Genomic DNA, 23,323 nt, shown 5'->3' on the forward strand with positions numbered 1-23,323 from the left:
TTTATACAGATAACGAGTTCAAACAGGTGCCATTAATACAGGTAACGAGTGGAGGACAGAAGAGCTTCTTAAAGAAGAAGTTACAGGTCTGTGAGAGCCAGAGATCTTCCTTGTTTGAAGTGACCAAATATTTATTTTCCACCATAATTTACAAATAAATTATTTAAAATTTCTACAATGGGAATTCCTGGATTTTTTTTTCACATTCTGTCTCTCACAGTTGAAGTGTACCTATGATGAAAATTACAGACCTCTGTCATCATTTTAAGTGGGAGAACTTGCACACATCGGTGGCTGACTAAATACTTTTTTGCCCCACTGTATATATATATATATATAATAAAATATATATATACATATAATAAAATAAATATATATATATATATATATGTATGTATATTTATATATATATATATCTATATCTATATATATATGAAATACTTGGTGATGGTGAATTCTAGCTGTAAATATACTCCACCCTTTTAGCCACGCCCCCAACCATATATATATATATATATATATATATATATATATATATATATATATATATATATATATATATATATACATACATATATATATATATATATATATATATAAATGTTTGTATATATGTGTATATATATTTACACGTATATAAGTATTGTATACATATATTTATATATGCATTCATATATATATATACTGTACATGGTAATGTGGATGCGGCAAGACGACGTCATGTATAACGGATAAAAAACAGAAACCTCGACTGTGTGTATATAAATGTATATATATATATATATATATATATATACACACAGTCAAGGTTTCTGTGGTTTATCCGTTATACAGTGCTCAATACCGGGGTAGAGTGCAATATTCGTTAGGTCAGGAAAAAACACAGAGGCTATTTCATCCCTACAAGCCTGCGAAACAGGCTTGTAGTTGTTTCTGTGCAGCGCGAGCACTGATCCTGCAGCCAAGTGTGGAACCGTCAGTTTGCACAGGTGCGAAATAAAACACAAAATAGTGCTGGCAAAACGTTGATGATGTTACGTGTGCAGGAGGAGGAGACAGCACAGACAAGGAGGGGTGTCGTTCAGCGGGAGGTCGAGATCCAAGAAGCAGTCAGGGAACCAGAGAGGGACAAAGGAGAGACGAGACACACAGCTCGTCACGCGGGAATGGACGTTTGCTGCTGGAACGACACGACACAGGGCAACGCACAATGAAACACGGAGGAGAAAACACCAAGAGAGCAGGATTGCATAGAGCATATAATACGGCTTACTGTACAGGACAGGTAGCTACGTTCTGGCGTGGGACAGCAGGTTGTGCAGGCTTATGACGGCATGTCCTCTGATCAGCCACAGGTGCGCAGATTGCTGCCGCCGGACTGACATGCGCCTGGCGCTCCGCGCAGCACACACATGAATGCGCCTGGGCCGTGACAGATGATTGTTTTTAAACGTACATTGCTGGTGATAAATAATTATATTTGCATGTTTTCCTCCCAGTATTGTGGGCGCTTTGATGATCGGCGTATACTTTGCATACTGAGGAAGGCGGACACGCAAAATGGATTGCAGGCCTTTTCCTGCTTACTTATAAGAGAGACAATCCACTTTGCACACGTTTCGTAGATGATACTTTGCGTGGGCAATCAAGTTTGCACATGAGAGTAGTTAGCTGCTTTTTACACTTCTGCGATGGTTAAGAATGTTCAAATTTAAGAGCATCGCCCACATTTAACAAAGCGCTCAGTATGGAAACAGTTTGACCCTGGAACAGACTATTTATATCACCTTCTTGATCTGTTTTTACGTTTCACATGCTTCATCTGATTGTCTATTTCCAACATTCATTCGCAATCAAAGCAAAAGGAAGGTGGAATTGAGTTGGACTTGTAATGTTTACTGTACAATGACAAATGCATATTGAAATAGTTTAAATTATTACAGGAAGCAAAGACAAACATTTTACTGACGTTGTTGCTGCTTTTGGAATTAGACTGTTTTTTTCTCATCCGGCTCTGCAACTGTTTGCCATCATTTGTGTCGCCTGTGTCACATTTCCCAAACTCTGATATCGTACAACACACACGCACACACACACACACACACACACGCACACGCACACGCACACGCATACGTACATTACTGGCTTTCTAGTGCCAGCCGTGTCTATTTCTGTGTGTGCTGTGCAGGGGGTGGGAACATGCATGTGAGGAAGCTTCTGGCATGGGACGTGGAACACGTACGTACATGCACGGTCTCACACACACACACACACACACACACACACACACACACACACACACACACACACACACACACACACACACACACACGCACAAACACATTGGCATGCTGGAAACAGGAACTGGCTTGGACCCTGTTGGATATTTTAGATGGTACAAATATTTGAGAGAAAAACACACACACACACACACACACACACACACACACACACACACACACACACACACACACACACACACACACACACACACACACACACACACACACACACACACACACAAAACACAATCAACACTGTTAATTACTATGATAAAAGGTAAAACAAAACAAAAAAACATGTTTGCTATGCGTGTTACCACAATGACACACAATGATTCTAACATAAGACAACTAATGATGCCCTGCAGTTACAGTTACTGTATAACCTAAATACACATATTGAATATATCATACAAACCCCAAAACCTGTGAAGTTGACACGTTGTGTAAATCGTAAATAAAAACAGATAACAATGATCGGCAAATTATTTCAACCTATATTCATCTGAATGGACTGCAAAGACAAGATACTTAACGTTCGAACTGGAAAAATGTGTTGAGGGATGTTCATCAAACACTTATTTGGAACATCCCACAGGTGAACAGGCTAATTGGGAACAGGTGGGTGCCATGATTGGGTATAAAAGCAGCTTCCATGAAATGCTCAGTCATTCAAAAACAAGGATGGGGCGAGGGTCACCACTTTGTGAACAAATGCATGAGCAAATTGTCCAACAGTTTAAGAACAACATTGCTCAGCGAGCTGTTGCAAGGAATTTAGGGATTTCACCATCTACGGTCCGTAATATCATCAAAAGCTTTAGAGAATCTGGAGAAATCACTGCACGTAAGCGACGAGGTTGAAAACCAACATTGAATGCCTGTGACCTTCGATCCCTCAGGCGATACTGCATCAAAAAGCGACATCAGTGTGTAAAGGATATCACCACATGGGCTCAAGAACACTTCAGAAAACCACTATCAGTAACTACAGTTTGTTACTACATCTGTAAGTGCAAGTTAAAACTCTACTATGCAAAGCCAAAGCCATTTATCAACAACACCCAGAAACGCTTTGCTGGGCCCAAGCTCATCGAAGATGGACTGATGCAAAGTGTAAAAGTGTTCTGCGGTCTGATGAGTCCACATTTCAAATAGTTTTTTGGAAACTGTGGACTTTGTGTCCTCCGGAACAAAGAGGAAAAGAACCATCCGGATTGTTATAGGCGCAAAGTTGAAAAGCCAGGATCTGTGATGGTATGTGGGTGTATTAGTGTCCAAGGCATGGGTAACTTACACATCTGTGAAGGCACCATTAATGCTGAAAGGTACATACAGGTTTTGGAGCAACATATGTTGCCATCCAAGCAACGTCTGCTTATAGCAAGAAAATGCCAAGCCACATTATGCACATGTTACAACACCGTGGCTTCGTAGTAAAAGAGTGCGGGTACTAGACTGGCCTGCCTGTAGTCCAGACCTGTCTCCCATTGAAAACATGTGTGGCGCAATATGAGGCCTAAAATACGACAACGGAGACCCCGGACTGTTGAAAAACTTAAGCTTCAAGCAAGAATGGGAAAGAATTCCACATGAATAGCTTCAAAAATTGGTCTCCTCAGTTCCCAAACGTTTACTGAGTGTTGTTAAAAGGAAAGGCCATGTAACACAGTGGTAAAAATGCCCCTGTGCCAACTTTTTTGCAGTGTGTTGCTGCCATTAAATTCTAAGTTAATGATTATTTGCAAAAAAAAAAAGAAGTTTCTCAGTTCGAACATTAAATACTCTGCAGTCTATTCAATTGAATATATCATACCAACTTCTTATATAAAGCCCTTCAAAAACAATCACAGTTGAAAAACAAAGGGCTGTACACCACAAACAAGTGAATAAGTTGAAAAAGATTTGCAAATCATTGTATTCTGTTTTTATTTACGATTTGCACAACGTGCCAACCTGGGTTTTGTAGTATACATTACAAATAGGAATGTCCGATAATGGCTTTTTGCCGATATCCAATATTCCGATTTTGTCCAACTCTTTAATTACCGATACCGATATCAACCGATACCGATATATACAGTCGTGGAATTAACACATTACTATGCCTAATTTGGACAACCAGGTATGGTGAAGATAAAGTCATTTTTTTTTAAATTAATAAAATAAAATAAGATAAATAAATTAAAAACATTTTCTTGAATAAAATAGAAAGTAAAACAATATAAAAACAGTTACATAGAAATTAGTAAATAATGAGTAAAATTAACTGTTAAAGGTTAGTAGTAGTACTATTAGTGGACCAGCAGCACGCACAATCATGTGTGCTTACGGACTGTATCCCTTGCAGACTGTATTGATATATATTGATATATAATGTAGGAACCAGAATATTAATAACAGAAAGAAACAACCCTTTTGTGTGAATGAGTGTGAATGAGTGTAAATGGGGGAGGAAGGTTTTTTGGGTTGGTGCACTAATTGTAAGTGTATCTTGTGATTTGATTTAATAAAATAAAAAAAAACGATCCCGATAATAAAAAAAATGAAACCGATAATTTCCGATATTACATTTTAAAGCATTTATCGGCCGATAATATCGGCATTATCGGCAGGCCGATATTCTCGGACATCTCTAATTACAAATATATTAAAACCAATAAATTGAATTGCAGATTAATTATTTTAATTTATATTCATCGATCCTAGACACCAGTGACGTGCAGTCAGGGGAGGCAGGTGAGGTGGGGCCTCACGTGCCATCATGGAAAGAAAAAAAATGCAAAAAGAAAAAAAAAAAAATTAAATTGTTATATGTATCCAGTGATTATACTATAAAATTATTTTCCATTTAACTTCACCAGTTTTAGATCATTTTTTATTCAAAATCGCTGAATTTTCACATTTGCCGTTCAAATACTGAGAAGAGACTTGCGGTGAGTCAGCAGCCAGTTGAGGCACGTCACTGAGTTGAGCCTCACCATGGATTGCGCAATGACTCGGCTAACTGCTGGCCTGCTGTGCAGTGAGACTGTATTGCTACATGAATTATATTATACATCGTTTAGTTAGTTGAGGTATATAATGTACAGTGTATTTTGTCAACAACTGTATGTGTGTAACGTATTTCTTGTGCTGAGCAATCATAAAACGGCTGCGAAGACGCACTGGCTGAGGCTCGCAGTAATCCCGCCTCCTGGTGGTAGAGGGCGCTAGTGATCCCAGCGGTCATTTTTGCGACTACTCGGCTGCAGAATAAGTGACAACAAGCAGCAACAGTTAGCAGCGATTGTTTATTTTTTCCTCTCGCCTGGACTTTTAACATGGAGGATTACATATCTAAAATAAAACAGTTTTCTAAACTGGACTTTCAATCGAAGCAGGAGGTAATACTTAAAGGAATATCTCCATCGAGACAGAGAGACTATTAAAACTGAAGAAAGATAAGGAAGACTTCTAAAAACAAGTTATCGATGCTTTTGTTCAAAAGGAGCTGCGCATTGACTTCATTTATAAGTAAAGGTAAGACCATAATAACATTTTTATTTTATTAAATGTGCTTTTTTGTGTGCTACAGTTTGTATGTGAAAGTTAAAGTTAAGTTAAAGTACCAATGATTGTCACACACACTAGGTGTGGTGAAATGTGTCTTCTGCATTCGACCCATCCCCTTGATCACCCCCTGGGAGGTGAGGGGAGCAGTGGGCAGCAGCGGCGCCACGCCCGGGAATCATTTTTGGTGATTTAACCCCCAATTCCAACCCTTGATGCTGAGTGCCAAGCAGGGAAGAATGCTGGTATGAGCTTTTAAACATAACCCGTTAACTGCTGCCAATCAAATGGTGAATAAGATACTCTTTAGGGTTCATATGTTTGTAAATCTGACTGTGATGAAGTCAGTGCCTCACCAGCCATCAACCTCACCGCACGTCACTGCTAGACACATGAAATTCAACAATATATACTGTATATATAGTTTTAATAATTTAATACAACATAGTTGTACACACTATATTAATTGAATTACTGAAATAATAAATAATTGAAAAATAAGTCATATTCAAAAATCTTTAAAATTATTTTATAATTAAAAAATAATACTAAAAAATATATTTAATGTAAAACAATATGGATACAAATGTAATAAATTCATCAAATTTATTAAAAAAAATATTATTGATATTATATACATATTAAATAAGAGGTTTTGTATAATATTAAACATATTAGCATAATGTTTTATTGACCCTATAAGCCCATATGCAAGGCTAGTGTTTACGAAGCACACAAATATTTAGTCGTACTTGCAAAGACATGCAGACACAATATTTGCTGGGATGACCAACAACATAAAAATACCCACACACACATTATTTACTGTATGTGTGTGTGAGGTCACAGAGGGTCTAAAAATGTTGGACACCTGTTGACTGATCCCACTGGGAGACATTTCACCCCACTCGTGTGTGTGCGTGCGTGTGACTTAATGTAAGGCCCTCCCCTCCCGTGACATCACTTCCTGTGCTGCTCTATTTAAAGGGACCTCAGTCGGAGCCAAAGCGACTTGAGTGACGATCCCGAAGGCTTTGGATGTTCTTGTGAGGCTCGACCTTTCTTGTGCCACAAGTGAACCTGAGGTGTTCCCCGGTCTTAGCAGAAGATTTCCCACTTGGACTCGGTCTTCTGGCACGATGAGCGACAGCAGGACGAGCACCGTGCCGCCTCAGGCGTTCAAACGGGCCGCGAGGAAGATCAAATGTGCCGCCATGGTGACCAGCCTGGCCAGGAGCTGGCAGGGCTGGGCCACTGAGCACGCAGACAAGCAGGACTCCATCCCCACCGGCTGGATCCCTTCGTCCGTGGACCAGGGGGATAAAAAAGAGCGCACCCATGTGGCCAAACTAAATATTACGCCCCGTGTGGTGGCTGTAGATGCGAGCAACGCCGCTAGTGCCATCAGAACCGGCTCGGTGACCAAGACGGTGCAGCCCAAACGCAGCGAGTGCAGTGGCGGCGATGTGATCAGTGCCATCCGGGGACTGATGGAGTCCGGCCCCGAGAAAAGCAAGCCGTTCTTCGGCAACGAGTCGCCGACGCGGCGCCGCCACCTGAGGGCGCTGCACGGCGCCGGAGGAGGCGTCATCCATGACAGGAAGTTGATGCTGCAGGACAGGAAGTTGGGCTCCAGGAGCAGCAGCCTGGACACGGAGGACAGCGGGCTGGGGGACGAAACGGCGCTCGACGACAACGGCAGCGACACGAAAACAGAAACGACTGACGTCAGCCTGAAAAAAACAGCCAGCAGGCCTAAGGTAGACCCAAGAGGCACCCTTAATGTGTGTGTGGGCGGGGTCAGCGTGACGTAAACAGTGTGACATTTAGGGTTGTATGGTATACCGGTATTAGTATAGTACCGCGATACTAATGAATCATATTCGGTACTATACCGCCTCGGAAAAGTACCAGTCGAACACCCCTACCCCCCTAACCCCCCCACGCCCCGTCGTCGTCACGGCGTGCCATTGCTGGTTTGCGAGCAGAGGAGCATGTTCGGCAGTGCACAATCACAGAGTACTTACAAACAGACACAGTGTGTAGACAAAAAAGGGAGAACGGACGCATTTTGGCTTAAAAATTAACGCTAAAGGTGAAGTTATAACACTGAAACGCCCTCCGGAAGAGGTGCTTTGAGACATGGCTAGCTAGCTAGCGGCTAAAATCCAGCCGCTGTCGGCAGTGTTTTAGCTACTTCTAAATCACTAATCCTCGCCTCCATGGCGACAAAAAGTTTCTTATAAGTATCATCCCTGCAGGACGAGGAATAGCTAAACATGCTTCACTACACACCGTAGCTCACTGGTATCAAAATGTAAACAAACGCCATTGGTGGATCTACACCTGACATCCACTGTAATGATACCAAGTACAGGAGCGTATGTAGTCGATACTACTATGATTATGTCGATATTTTTTTGGCATCAAACCATTTTTCGTTTTTTTATTTATTTATAATATGTTTATAAACTCAGGAAATATGTTCCTGGACACATGAGGACTTTGAATATGACCAATGTATGATCCTGTAACGACTTGGTATCGAATTTTTACCCAAATTCGTGGTATCAACCAAAATTAATGTAAAGTATCAAACAACAGAAGAATAAGTGATTATTACATTTTAACAAAAGTGTAGATAGAACATGTTAAAAGAGAAAGTAAGCAGATATTAACAGTAAATGAACAAGTAGATTAATAATTCATTTTCTACCACTTGTCCTTAATAATTTTGACAAAAAAGTAGAATTAAAAATGACACAATATGTTACTGCAAATGTCAACAGACTAAATTAGGAGCCTTTGTTTGTTTACTTACTCCTAAATGACAAGTTGTCATGTATGTTCACTATTTTATTTAAGGACAAACTTGCAATAAGAAACTTATGTTTAATGTACACTTTTTTGTTAAAATAAAGCAAATGATGCAATTTTTTGTGGTCCCCTTTATTTAGAAAAGTATCGAAAAGTACTGAAATAATTTTAGTACCGGTACCAAAATATTGGTATCGGGACAACACTAGTGACATCATAGCTTGGTCTTGCTCAATGGTGACTCAACTTTTTTTTAGTATTTTCCAGAAAATTCCAGTCAAATTCTAAATTGTTCAACCTAAGTGATGTTCAAACTTCCACAATATTTGTTGCAAAAAGCCTATTTTGTTTTATTCCTCTGCGATACACATGGAGTCAACACACCACAGTCTGCCTTCAGGTGCTACAAAGTAGTACACAGTGTCCCTTAAGTCTGAACATATAACAATAATGACTTATTATTCATAATTATTGACAACTACTCACGATTCAATTCGATTCCAATCCTTGTTGTGACAATCTGAGTCAAACCGATTCACGCAATATATAATTTGGTAAATAAATGATATACAAAAGCTAACGTAAGATGTATACACGCAGTGAGTAAGCGTGGAGATGGCCTTAAAAATGCCTTTTTAAAAATAAATACTAAAGTGAATATGACTTGCGATTCGGATGTGAATTGATTTTTTTCCCCCAGCGCCCCTAATAATCATAAAAACACACACACACACACACACACACACACACACACACACACACACACACACACACACACAACATTATTATTTAACTATTAACTAATGATTCATCATATATTTAATCATTAAAAGAAACAAAAAATATGTTTATTTTATTTTATAAATAACACATGTACATCTTCATACAAGTAAAACAAATATTAAAATGAATAATAATAATTAAAAAAAACACAATTCAAAGAAAATATTATTTATGTCCCCCTTGTCCAAATGCAGGCAAAAATAATAACAATAATCAAATAAAATTAAGATTAACATGTGATTATTTCGATTATTCGTATAATATTGACAACATTATTACACTTAATATATCTAAATAAATAAATAAAAATACAGTTTTAATTTTTAATATATTATATTAATATTATTTAATTATTTCAAATATCATTTAATATTTCAATATAGTTTTGAAATGTATTATATAAATATTTTTAATACATTTTATTAGGCATGTCCAATAATGGCTTTTTGCCGATACCCGATATTCCGATATTGTCCAACTCTTTAATTACCGATACCGATATCAACTGATACCGATATCAACCGATACATGCAGTCGTGGAATTAACACATTATTATGCCTAATTTGGACAACCATGTATGGTGAAGATAAGGTACTTTTTTAAAAAATTTATAAAATACGATAAATAAATTTAAAAAAAATTATTGAATAAAAAAGAAAGTAAAACAATATAAAAACAGTTACATAGAAACTAGTAATTAATGAAAATTAGTAAAATTAACTGTTAAAGGTTAGTACTATTAGTGGACCAGCAGCACACACAATCATGTGTGCTTACGGACTGTATCCCTTGCAGACTGTATTGATATATATTGATATATAATGTAGAAACCAGAATATTAATAATAGAAAGAAACAACCCTTTTGTGTGAATGAGTGTAAATGGGGGAGGGAGGTTTTTTGGGTTGGTGCACTAATTGTAAGTGTATCTTGTGTTTTTTATGTTGATTTAATAAAAAAAACAAAAAAACAAACGATACTGATAATAAAAAAAAACGATACCGATAATTTCCGATATTACATTTTAACGCATTTATCGGCATCTCTACATTTTATATATGTTTCAAATAATTGGTTATACTATTTAGTGTGTTTTTATGTATACATTGTATATTATAAGTTTATGTTTGGGAAGACTAAACTTTTTTGACTGTGGGCCGCAGACTAAAATAAATCAAAGGATGTACTGTAAGGCCATTTTGATATTTTCCACCTTCAAAACCGATACAACATTTAGATTTCTTTAAAAGAAACAACAGCCTGTATGTCAGATTTGTGATACTAGGTGTCAACTTTTCTACTTGTTCTCATTGAATTACAGTTACTCTTTTATTCCACTTTTAAGTGTATTTTTTTGTAATAGTATTCTAAGAATGTGTTAAAAAACAAACAAATTGCAACTAATGACAAATGGACACCCTTGGTGTATGTTATATGTTCTTACTTTACAGACAACATGTACTGTATATATTGAATTAAAAAATTGCACATTTTTTATTATTATTTATAATTGTATATTATAAATGTTGGCAAAAAGTGTTCTGAGTGGTCTGCCGGAACATTCCAGCACAAACCACCGCAGTCACTTTGACGTCTCTTGGAGAAATCCAACTCCAAACGCAAATGCGTCACTAAAATGTGGCCTATAAAAGGCGATGCCGGCCCCTCAAAGTGTGAGTCGTTAAAACGGGAGCTGGCCTGCAGCGCCATGGAAGACACGTTAATAAACGTGTTGACCTTCAGGTGCAGCAGCAACAAGGTGGATGATTCCTTGAATGACAGCTGACAGGTGAGTGATTTTGAAAAGATGTCGTTCACCAAGGGGGTGATCGAAAAATGAAAATTAACAAGTCAACTATAAAAAAGACGCAAAACTGGAATAACAAGGTTTAATGTGACGAGAATAGGTACCCAGGTTAATAACACACAGAAAGAAAGGTGTGTCTTTGAATGCAACCAAAACAAACAAAAAAACATAGGAAAACCAAAAAAAAATATTAGCAAAAATATATACAGTATATATGGCCCTGCGATGAGGTGGCGACTTGTCCAGGGTATACCCCGCCTTCCGCCCGAATGCAGCTGAGATAGGCTTCAGCACCCCCCTCGTCCCCGAACAGTACAAGCGGTAGAAAAAAAAAAGAAAAAAAAAATATATATATATATATTTATATGTATATATATATATATATATATATATATATATATATATATATTTGAAATTAAAAAAAAATATTTTCACACAAAAAAGTATGAAAAATATAATTTTGGATTATGAATTGTTTATTTTTGGTTTCAAAAAGTTTATAATCATTTTTACATTACAAATTAGTTTTTGGTGGCAAATCGGGGTTTTTTTTGGTTGCCAAAAAATGTTTTGGTTGCAAATTGTTTTTTTTTTGTTTGTTTCTGGTGACAAATGGTGGCTGCAAAACATTCTTTGGGTTCTTTTTTTTTTTTTTTTTGTGGTTATGCCGTCTTCTCCCAAGCCGAAAGGTGACAAGAGTGTGTCATGAAGCAAGACAGACGAAGATGATGAATCGTTGAACTAAAGTGTACTTTAATGATCTGCAAGCATCATAGGAAGTTCTGCTGTAACTGGAGGATAACTCGCCAAAATAAAGCTCTCCCTTTGTTCTTTACAGCCCTGAAATGATGTCATCCATGGTCTTTGTGTTTTATAATACTGAAATTGACCCCATCAAGCCCATATAGGGGGAATGTTTGTGTGTCTGTGAGTGGTTTTTGTTAGACATTATTTCAGCATTATGACTGATATTCATGGAGAACAGACGGGAGAATCCTATCATCGACAAATTTACTCAGCCTTGCTTTTGTGAAGTGGATGCTATATCCACCTGCGCATGTTAAGTTAAAGTTAAAGTACCAATGATAGTCACACACACACTAGGTGTGGCGAAATTATTCTCTGCATTTGACCCATCACCCTTGATCACCCCCTGGGAGGTGAGAGGAGCAGTGGGCTGCAGCGGTGGCCGCACCCAGGAATAATTTTTGGTGATGGCTGTAGATGTGAGCAGAGGAGCAGCTACAGACCCACTCGACATCCATTGCATTCGGTCTCCCCTAGAGAGGGGGGGGGGGGTTACCCAAATATAGGGACGGCGTGGCGCAGTGGAAGAATGGCCGTGCGCGACCCGAGGGTCCCTGGTTCAATCCCCACCTAGTACCAACCTCGTCATGTCCGTTGTGTCCTGAGCAAGACACTTCACCCTTGCTCCTGATGGGTGCTGGTTAGCGCCTTGCATGGCAGCTCCCTCCATCAGTGTGTGAATGTGTGTGTGAATGGGTAAATGTGGAAGTAGTGTCAAAGCGCTTTGAGTACCTTGAAGGTAGAAAAGCGCTATACAAGTACAACCCATATGCGGTCCTCTCCAAGGTTTCTCATAGTCATTCACATCGACGTTCCACTGGGGTGAATTTTTCCTTGCCCTTATGTGGGCTCTGTACCGAGGATGTCGTTGTGGCTTGTGCAGCCCTTTGAGACACTTGTGATTTAGGGCTATATAAATAAACATTGATTGATTGATTGATTGATTGATGTAACCCCCAATTCCAACCCTTAATGCAGAGTGCCAAGCAGGGAAGTAATAGGTCCCATTTTTATAGTCTTTGGTATGACTCGGCCAGGGTCACACGTATTGGTCATACTTTATTACCTGCTCAAGAAGCTGGACCCTAGCTTACACAAACTGGAATGTAGTCTTTCACCGTATGCAAAACATGTTATTTCTTAGACTAGCAGATACGACAGTTGCAAATAATTTTTTGTGGTTGCAAAAAGTGTTTTTTGTTGATTCTCGTTTTTATTGTTACACATCGTTTTTTTGGTTGCAATTTTTTTGGGGGGGCTTGATAATAATTTTTTGTTACATATTGTCTTTTTGGTTGCATTTATTTATTTTTTTTGGATTTGAATTGTTTTATGGTTGCAAATTGTTTATTTTTTGTTACAAATAGTTTTTTTTCTGTTACAAATTGTTTCTTTGGTTGCAAATGTTTTTCAAATGGTCTTTTGGTTACAATTTTTTTTTTCCCAAGATGGCATCGCTATCGTGGCTGCTATTGGCAGGAGCTCTGTGCTCTTGTGTCATTCTTTTGGGTTCCTGATGTTTCCCTCTTGTTTTCATGTGGGGTTTTTTTGCTTTTTCGTTCGGGACCCTTTGGGACTGTGTGACAAGGGGCGGCACTTTTGTGACTTCTGCTGTGCTTTTTTGTGAACTTCTGGATCTGCCTCCCGGGAGCTTTTTGGCCATGAAGACCATCTGCTGGGTATCTGACACACCAGAGTCTGTTTGGAGAGACTGGAGGAGATTTAGATGAAGAGACAGGGCTGCGTAGCTGGCGCTGAGCGCCGGGATGGACAAGCTTCAAAGTGTCTTGGCTGAATGAGTAGGTATCGGACACCTTGGTCTCCTTGGACACATCCTCGCTCATCCATGCCGACTGGACACTGGCCAAGAATTGGTGGGCGACCGAGGGTGGAGTCGGCTCTACTGGTTGCTTTGTTGGGTCTGCTCCTGTCTCTGGCCATGCTCCCCCCACCCCAGCAGACGATGGCGTGGAACATCGCAGAGGCCACCACAGTGTATATGTTTTTTGTTGTTGTTGTTTTACTTTTGTGGCTGTGTGTAGAAGTGGCTGGTTGCATCAGCTCTGCTCTTTTAATGTTTATGTGTGCTATGGCAATGAGGTTTTTTTTTTCCTTTGACCTCAGTCTGAACCCCCTCTCCAGGGGCCCAGGCATAGACTGAATATGTTTTATTCCCCTCCCCTTGTTATAAATTGTATTTTTTGTTTTTGGTGTGGGGGAGGACTCGTCTGGACAGTATCTAAGAAGCCTTTTTGTTGGTCAGTCTCTGATGATGACATCACTATGAACATGGCTGCTGACTACTCCCACCCTCAATGTATTTGGAGGGAAAACACCAAAGACTAGGGGTGGGCAACAGTGACCAATACAAAGGCTTCTAAGATAATGTTCAGAGGAGGCCCCGCCCACAAGATTGAAGTTGAGTCGTAACCAGAAAAAAAAGATTTGCAACCAAAGTTTTTTGTTAGAAAATATACATTTATATTTAATTCTATTATTTTTGTTAGATTGCATAATAGAGACCCATTTATTTCCATAATACCAATAATAATGCTTTGTAACACAAAAATGATAAACAGACCTCTCAAAACAACCATGTGACTCCTCCCCAGATGAAGATTGCCGCCACAGGCGACATCAAGAGCCGTTGGCAGCAGTGGTCCAAGCAGCACGCGGAGGGCCAGAAGCTCAACCCGTTCAGCGAGGACTTCGACCACGACTACGCCATGAGCCTGCGACTGCGTAAGGGCGACAGCGGCTACGGGCGCCCCAAAGAGGGCTCCAAGACGGCCGAGCGAGGCGACCGGGCCCACAGACACATCCACAGGGAGATGGAGGAGATGGTGTGGATCATCAGAGAAATGGGCCTCGAGGACAGAGACGGCCGGGCGGCGGTCACCTTCGGACGCCTCTTCGACCGATACGTGAAGATCTCGGACAAGGTGGTGGGCATCTTGCTGCGGTGCCGCAAACACAAGATGGTGCACTTTGAGGGCGAGATGCTGTGGAAAGGACAGGACGACCACGTCGTCATCACGCTGACGGACTGACCCCTTAACCTTCTCAGTGGACCACGGGAAACTTTAGCTACTTAACCTCTGAGGTCGTGTTATTTGACCAAAAAAAACCTCAGTCATGCTTAGACAAATCTCATGAGACTTGAATATCACCAAAGAACCTTAAAGGCCTACTGAAATGCGATTTTCTTATTTAAACGGGGATAGCAGGTCCATTCTATGTGTCATACTTGATCATTTCGCGATATTGCCATATTTTTGCTGAAAGGATTTAGTAGAGAACATCGACGATAAAGTTCGCAACTTTTGGTCGCTGATAAAAAAGCCTTGCCTGTACCGGAAGTAGCAGACGATATGCGCGTGACGTCACAGGTTGTGGAGCTCCTCACATCCGCACATTGTTTACAATCATGGCCACCAGCAGCGAGAGCTATTCGGACCGAGAAAGCGACGATTTCCCCATTAATTTGAGCGAGGATGAAAGATTTGTGGATGAGGAAAGTGAGAGTGAAGGACTAGAGGGCAGTGGGAGCGATTCAGATAGGGAAGATGCTGTGAGAGGCGGGTGGGACCTGATATTCAGCTGGGAATGACTAAAACAGTAAATAAATACAAGACATATATATACTCTATTAGCCACAACACAACCAGGCTTATATTTAATATGCCACAAATTAATCCCGCATACCAAACACCTCCCCCCTCCTGTCCATATAACCCGCCAATACAACACAAACACCTGCACAACACACTCAATCCCACAGCCCAAAGTACCGTTCACCTCCACAAAGTTCATACAGCACATATATTTCCCCAAAGTCCCCAAAGTTACGTACGTGACATGCACATAGCGGCACGCACGTACGGGCAAGCGATCAAATGTTTGGAAGCCGCAGCTGCATGCGTACTCACGGTACCGCGTCTGCTTATCCAACTCAAAGTCCTCCTGGTAAGAGTCTCTGTTGTCCCAGTTCTCCACAGGCCAATTGTAAAGCTTGACTGTCATCTTTCGGGAATGTAAACAATGAAACACCGGCTGTGTTATCCGGCACAACAGTCAGGGGGTGCATTCTACGGCGGGGGTGCGTTATCCGGCACAACACCTGCCGCAATACACCGCTTCCCACCTACAGCTTTCTTCTTTGCTGTCTCCATCGTTCATTGAACAAATTGCAAAAGATTCACCAACACAGATGTCTGGAATACTGTGGAATTTTGCGATGAAAACAGACGACTTAATAGCTGGCCACCATGCTGTCCCAAAATGTCCTCTACAATCCGTGACGTCACGCGCAGGCGTCATCTTACTGAGACGTTTTCAGCAGGATATTTATAAATTTAAAATTGCACTTTAGTAAGCTAACTCGGCCGTATTGGCATGTGTTGCAATGTTAAGATTTCATCATTGATATATAAACTATCAGACTGCGTGGTCGGTAGTAGTGGGTTTCAGTAGGCCTTTAACACCATGTTAGGGGTAGTCTGGATAGGACTTGGTTAGACAGTTATGAGGTAAAGCAAGATTACACACTAAAAGATGCTGGGTTATTTTGATAACCCAATTAATGAGTTGCTAGTGTTGGGTTCAATTTTGGAGTTATTTATATGAGGAGCAATCCTTTTTGTGGGCTATAAGAGTATTATTTTAACTCAATTTCTGTGTTTTCAAAATGTTGAACCATTTTTGGGTTGTTTTTCAATGAGTAACACATTTTTGGGTAAAAAGGCTTTTTTAAAAAAAAATAAAAAAGTTACTTTTTTCTTGGAGGGAATTTTATTATGGATTAATCTCATTGACATTATTTACAATTACACATTGTATGTACATGGAAATATTTGAGCATGCTGTATAGGACTACAATGACCATACACGGCAATTCTTGTAGAAAAATGTCACTCATATCTTGCTTTTGAGTATATTTTAATGGAATAAAAATAATTTTGATCAGTAGTTGGGAAGGAGTAGGACAAACCAGCGGTAAAATGTCAAATTTTTAACCATCTATTGGGTTAAGGAGCGCTAAATTGCGCAACCCAATGGTTGGGTTGGGAATAACCCAACATTGTAGTGAGCATAACTCAGCTATTGTTCTAAATAAATTCAACCCAATAGTTGGGTAATGAATCAACCCACATTGAGTTAGCATAACTCAACTTTTGGGTTAAATAATTCAACCCAATAATTTGGTTGGGAATAACCCAACATTGTAGTGAGCATAACTCAGCTTTTGTGTTAAATAAATTCAACCCAATAGTTGGGTTATGAATCAACCCACATTGAGTTAGCATAACTCAACTTTTGGGTTAAATAATTCAACCCAATAGTTTGGTTGGGAATAACCCAACATTAAGTTGTCACAACTTAACTTTTTGGTTAAATAATTAAACGCAAAAGTTAGGTTGAAAAAATCATTCCAAAATATTTTAATTAAAATAACTCAAATAAGGGGTTTATCCTTTTCTGAACCAGCAGTTAGGTTAAAATTGGGTTATTTTTTAACCCAACATTTTTTAGTGTGTAAGGTTAAGTACACACTAAAAAATGCTGGGTTATTTTGATAATCCAATTTATGAGTTGCTTGTGTTGGGTTACATTTTTGAGTTATTTTTATGAATAGCAATCCATTTTGGCGGTTATAAGGGCACCCTCAAGGACCCTGCCGAGAGTGTAGAGCTGGTCCACAGTCCTACGACCAGGGCGAAAACCACACTGTTCCTTCTAAATACGAGGTACGACTTTACGACGTAGCCTCCTCTCCAGTACACCTGAATAGACCTTACCGGGGAGGCTGAGGAGTGTGATCTCCATGATATTTGGAACACACCGGTTCTCCTTCTTTAAAACGAGGAACCACCACCCCGGTCTGCCAATCCAGAGGTACCGCCCCCGATGTCCATACGATGTTGCAGAGTCTTGTCAACCAAGACAGCCCCACAGCATCCAGAGCCTTAAGGAACTCCGGGTGGATCTCTTTCACCCCCGGGGCCTTGCCACCGAGGAGCTTTTTAACTACCACGGCAACCTCAGCCCCAGGAATAGGAGAGCCCACCACAGATTCCCCAGGCACTGCTTCTTCATAGGAAGACGTGTTGGTGGGATTGAGGAGGTCTTCGAAGTATTCCCTCCACCGATCCACAACATCCGCAGTCGAGGTCCCTGAGGCGGCGGATGATGGTCCAGAATCGCTTCGAAGCCGTCTGGAAGTCGTTTTTAATGGCTTCCCCGAACTCCTCCTATGTCCGAGTTTTTGCCTCCGCGACCGCTGAAGCCGCACACCGCTTGGCCTGTCGGTACCTGTCCGCTGCCTCCGGAGTTCCATGAGCCAAAAGGACCCGATAGGACTCTTTCTTCAGCTTGACGGCATCCCTCACCGCTGGTGTCCACCAGTGGGTTCTAGGATTACCGCCACGACAGGCACCAACTACCTTGCGACCACAGCTCCAATCGGCCGCCTCGACAGTAGAGGTGCGGAACATGGTCCACTCAGACTCAATGTCCAGCGCCTCCCTCATGACATGTTCAAAGTTCTTCCGGAGGTGGGAATTGAAACTCTCTCTGACAGGAGACTCTGCCAGACGTTCCCAGCAGACCCTCACAATGCGTTTGGGCCTGCCAGGTGTGTCCGGCATCCTCCCCCACCATCGCAGCCAACTCACCACCAGGTGGTGATCAGTAGAAAGCTCCGCCCCTCTCTTCACCCGAGTGTCCAAAACATGAGACCGTAAATCTGATGACACAACTACAGAGTCGATCATGGAACTGCGGCCTATGGTGTCCTGGTGCCAAGTGCACATATGGATACCTTTATGTTTGAACATGGTGTTTGTTACGGACAATCTGTGACGAGTACAAAAGTCCAATAACAAAACACCACTCTGATTCAGATCCGGGTAGCCATTCTTCCCAATCACGCCTCTCCAGGTTTCACTGTCGTTGCCAACATGAGCGTTGAAGTCCCCCAGTCGAACTCTCCAGTAATCCCTCGAGTGAATCCAAACAGGGTGGGTACTCTGTTGTTTGGTGCATAAGCACAAACAACAGTCAGGACCCGTCCCCCAACCCAAAGGCGGAGGGAAGCTACCCTCTCGCCCACTGGGTTGAACTCCAACGGCTTTGAGCCGGGGGGCAACAAGATTTGCCACCCCAGCCCGTCGCCTCTCACTGCATGCAACGCCAGTGTGGAAGAGAGTCCAGCCCCTCTCGAGAGAACTGGTTCCAGAGCCCTTGCTGTGCGTCAAACTTCTCCACCTCGCGCACTTGCTCAGGCTCCTTCCCCCTATTTATTAAGGTCAAATATAGTGACTTTTTTAATCCAGCAGATGGCACCATTATGAAATAGCAACCGACGATCAACACAGTGTCAATACAGCCAGTAAGTGTAGCACACACTCACTGATTTACCCATCACTACAGTTAGGGTTAAGGGTTAGAGGAAAGTTAGGGTTTTAAAGGATGAATGTGATGACAAACTTAGAACTGATCGAGACATTGTCCAGGCTCTTCAGTACAATGGCTGAGTTTAAAAACATTTACAGTAATCAGTATATTTATTTACATGCACAGCACAAAGTCAGCTGTGTTTGTACTTTTTGTGAAGAGACCCACCTCCCCGCAGAGTTTTGGTTAACTCTTTGGTTAATATTTCTTTTTACACTCGTATGGCAGTCGAGAAGTTGCTTTAAACTTTGTCTGTACAGTAAATACCAGTTGCAAAGTGGTGAGACAGCGAGAATGGATGAAAAAGGGAAGTCATAAATGAAGTAAATCACGGTCAAATAAGACAAACAAAGTGTCACATTTTATTCATTTGATCATTTTCCTTTGTACTTTATTTAGTCCAAGTCACAAAGTATTATCATGTGCATTCAAACAACAGAGACAAAACAAACAGGAGCGCATATTGAAGAAATACGACTTGTAAGAAAAAAAAAAAAAAGTGTTAGAATCACTACTTAGTTTTTCTCAATCCAGGAAGTTGATGAATCAAACACTGATACTTTTTTTTTTTAACTTATTAATGTTAGTCCTTGTGGTGCGTTTAAGGCCTCTGCTTACTTCCAGCTGAGTAAAGCAAACAGGAGCAGACCTCCGCCAAGGCCGCCACATTTTGTCATGTGACCAGGAAGTTCCTTAGAATCACATGTTTTATATTTCAATATTTATTTATTTATTTCAATGTTCAAAAATAAGGTCAGGTTAAAACATGTCAGCCTGAAAGTAATCTGACATTGTTCTTTGTTCAAGTTAAAAACACACCATGTGTATTCATCTGTGTACTTCCGTGCTGACACTTAGATTTTTGAGTACACACTGTAAGTGCATTCACTCTGAGTACGACAAAATGCAGTGCACTGTCATCGCTTAACACTCAAAGTTTTGTTAGGCAAAACGAAGACCTGCTGCACTGTGTACTAGTTACTGAGTGCACACATGTTGACAGTGTAGTGTGTCGTTCCTCCTCTTCCGCTATGTGTCCATCACTGCACACTCACTATTTTCATTGCAACATCCAGGTACATACAGTGCACTGCAAGCGGGAAGATGCTTATGCACTTCAAACGTGTAAGTGTGGAAGTGTGTGTGTTGAAAACTACTTTTTCTTTTGAGACACAGTTACAGTATACTTATTAAAGTGTAGTGACTAAGGTATTCCATTTCACACAAGGTCATAGTATACTTACTAAAGTGTACTGACTGAAGTATTCGGTTTGAGACACAGTATACTTTTTGAAGTGTACTGACTGAAGTATTTTATTTGAGACAAAGTATAGTTAATAAAGTGTACTGACTGAAGTTTTCCATTTGAGAAACAGTATACTTATTGAAGTATACCGACTGAAGTTTTCCATTTGAGACACAGTATACTTATTGAAGTGTACTGACTGAAGTTTTCCATTTGAGACACAGTATACTTATTGAAGTGTACTGACTTAAGTATTCGGTTTGAGACACAGTATACTTTTTGAAGTGTACTGATTGACGTATTTTATTTAAGACAAAGTATACTTAATAAAGTGTACTGACTGAAGTTTTCCATTTTTGACACAGTATACTTATTGAAGTGTACTGACTGAAGGATTGTATTTGAGACACAATATACTTAATAAATTGTACTGACTGAAGTTTTCCATTTGAGGCACGGTATACTTGTTGAAGTGTACTGACTGAAGTATTGTACAAAATATTTCAGACACATTATACTTATTGAAGTGTACTGACTGAAGTGTTCTATTTGAGACACAGTATACTTAAAGTGCACTCACTGAAGTTTAACATTTGAGCCACAGTATACTTATTAAAGAGTACTGACTGAAGTATTCCATTTGAGACACAGTATACTTATTGAAGTGTACTGACGGAAGTATTCTATTTGAGACACTGTATAATTAATAAAGTGTACTCACTGAAGTTTTCCATTAAAGACACAGCATACTTATTGAAGAGTACTTACTAAAGTATTCTATTTGAGACACAGTATACCTATTGAAGTGTACTGACTGAAGTATTCTATTTGAGACACAGTATACTTAATCAAGTGTACTGACTGAAGTATTGTATTTGAGACACAGTATACTTATTGAAGTGTACTGACTGAAGTATTCTATTTGAGACACAGTATACTTATTGAAGTGTACTGACTGAAGTATTCTATTTGAGACACAGTATACTTAAAAAAGTGTACTGACTGAAGTATTCTATTTGTGACACTGTATACTTATTGAAGTGTACTGACTGAAGTAATTTATTTGAGACACAATATACTTAATAAATTGTACTGACTGAAGTATTCTATTTGAGACACAGTGTACTTATTGCAGTATACTGACTGAAGTAATTTATTTGAAACACAGTATACTTAATAAATTGTACTGACTGAAGTTTTCCATTTGAGACACAGTATACTTATCGAAGTGTACTGACTGAAGTATTCTATTTGAGACACAGTATACTTAAACAAGTGTACTTACTGAAGTATTCTATTTGAGACACTGTATACTTAATAAATTGTACTAACTGAATTATTGTAATTGAGACACAGTATACTTATTGAAGTGTCCTGACTGAAGTATTCTATTTGAGACACAGTATACTTATTGAAGTGTACTGACTGCATTATTCTATTTGAGACACAGTATACTTAATAAAGTGTACTGACTGAAGTCTTCCGTTTGAGTACAGTATACTTAATAAAGTGTACTGACTGAAGTTTTCCATTTGAGACACAGTATACTTCTTGAAGTGTACTGACTGAAGTATTCTATTAGAGACACAGCTACACATTAAAGAGTGTGTATTGTTGCCAAATAGCTACACAAAGTTCTTCTTCTACAGTTGGTACGAGCGTTTGTAAACTCAGTGATTCTCTCATTTAGCCCTGCAAACAATTTTGGCACCAAAAAAACAAAAACAAAAAAAACATTCAGACAGAAAAGGGCACAAGTCCTCTGCTGCCTGGTTTGTATTAAATATTAAATATTTATACAATAGCTTCTATCTTGTATTTGTTTGCGTTTCTTGAAAGCAGACCCTCGCTCTCCAAGCAGCCACCTAAAGACATCCTAATGGAACATCATTTTAATACATATGATCTATCCCATAATAATACATCTGCAGTGTTCAGCAGTGACCACGATTCCATGTAACAATGTGTTTATTCAACTGTTTCTAATATTTTGGTGACCTTATTAAGAAGCTACACGAGAGGGTCCAAATATTAGGAACAGTTGTCTTACAGCATGTGATATAAGGACAGGAATAAACAACAACAACAAAAAAGTTAGGCAACCTTTGACAAGCTGTTCTCAATGGTGGATGTTGAAGATTTCTTTTTTTTTTTTAAACTGCCCTGACTCCAGCTTTGTGTTTATTGCTTGACACAATGTAGCTTTGTAGAAAATAGAATCGTAACAATAATAACAATTATTAATTCCCTGCAGTGCTGCTACTGGCAAACCTGAGGCCTGAACGCGGTCAAATAAAATGGTGTGGTTCCATATCGACGTGTCAGCCTCAAAATTCAACAGGATTATTAAAAATATTCTTTTTTTTGTCTGAATGCTAAAAGATGAACGCTACGTGGTGTTTCTCATTTAGCTCATCGCATGCAGCTTGGCACTCATGTTAGGCCTGGTATCATCGGGCATGCAGATGCTAGCGCTAACGCTACAAACGCCTCCGTCCGTCAAAACTGAACCAGGGGTGTCCACACTGTTTCCACGTCAGACCACAATTTTGAAACGCGGCGGCCACGTTAAAT

At 39.9% G+C, this 23,323-nt stretch overlaps 1 protein-coding gene and 1 long non-coding RNA gene across 2 annotated transcripts in view; both read left to right on the forward strand.

Annotated features, from left to right (window-relative positions):
- The window catches only part of LOC133578300 (uncharacterized), a 341,666-nt gene that overhangs the window by 50,201 nt on the left and 268,142 nt on the right, over positions 1-23,323 (forward strand). The window lies entirely within an intron of this gene.
- On the forward strand, positions 6,709-15,380 carry abraa (actin binding Rho activating protein a). The gene is made up of 2 exons (XM_061932669.2): positions 6,709-7,594; positions 14,661-15,380. Exons 1-2 carry the CDS (start codon positions 6,974-6,976, stop codon positions 15,096-15,098), a joined length of 1,059 nt encoding a protein of 352 aa, XP_061788653.1. The 5' UTR covers positions 6,709-6,973; the 3' UTR covers positions 15,099-15,380.

Source organism: Nerophis lumbriciformis, linkage group LG38 (genome assembly GCF_033978685.3).
Source record: "Nerophis lumbriciformis linkage group LG38, RoL_Nlum_v2.1, whole genome shotgun sequence".
NCBI classification, from domain to species: Eukaryota; Metazoa; Chordata; class Actinopteri; order Syngnathiformes; family Syngnathidae; genus Nerophis; species Nerophis lumbriciformis.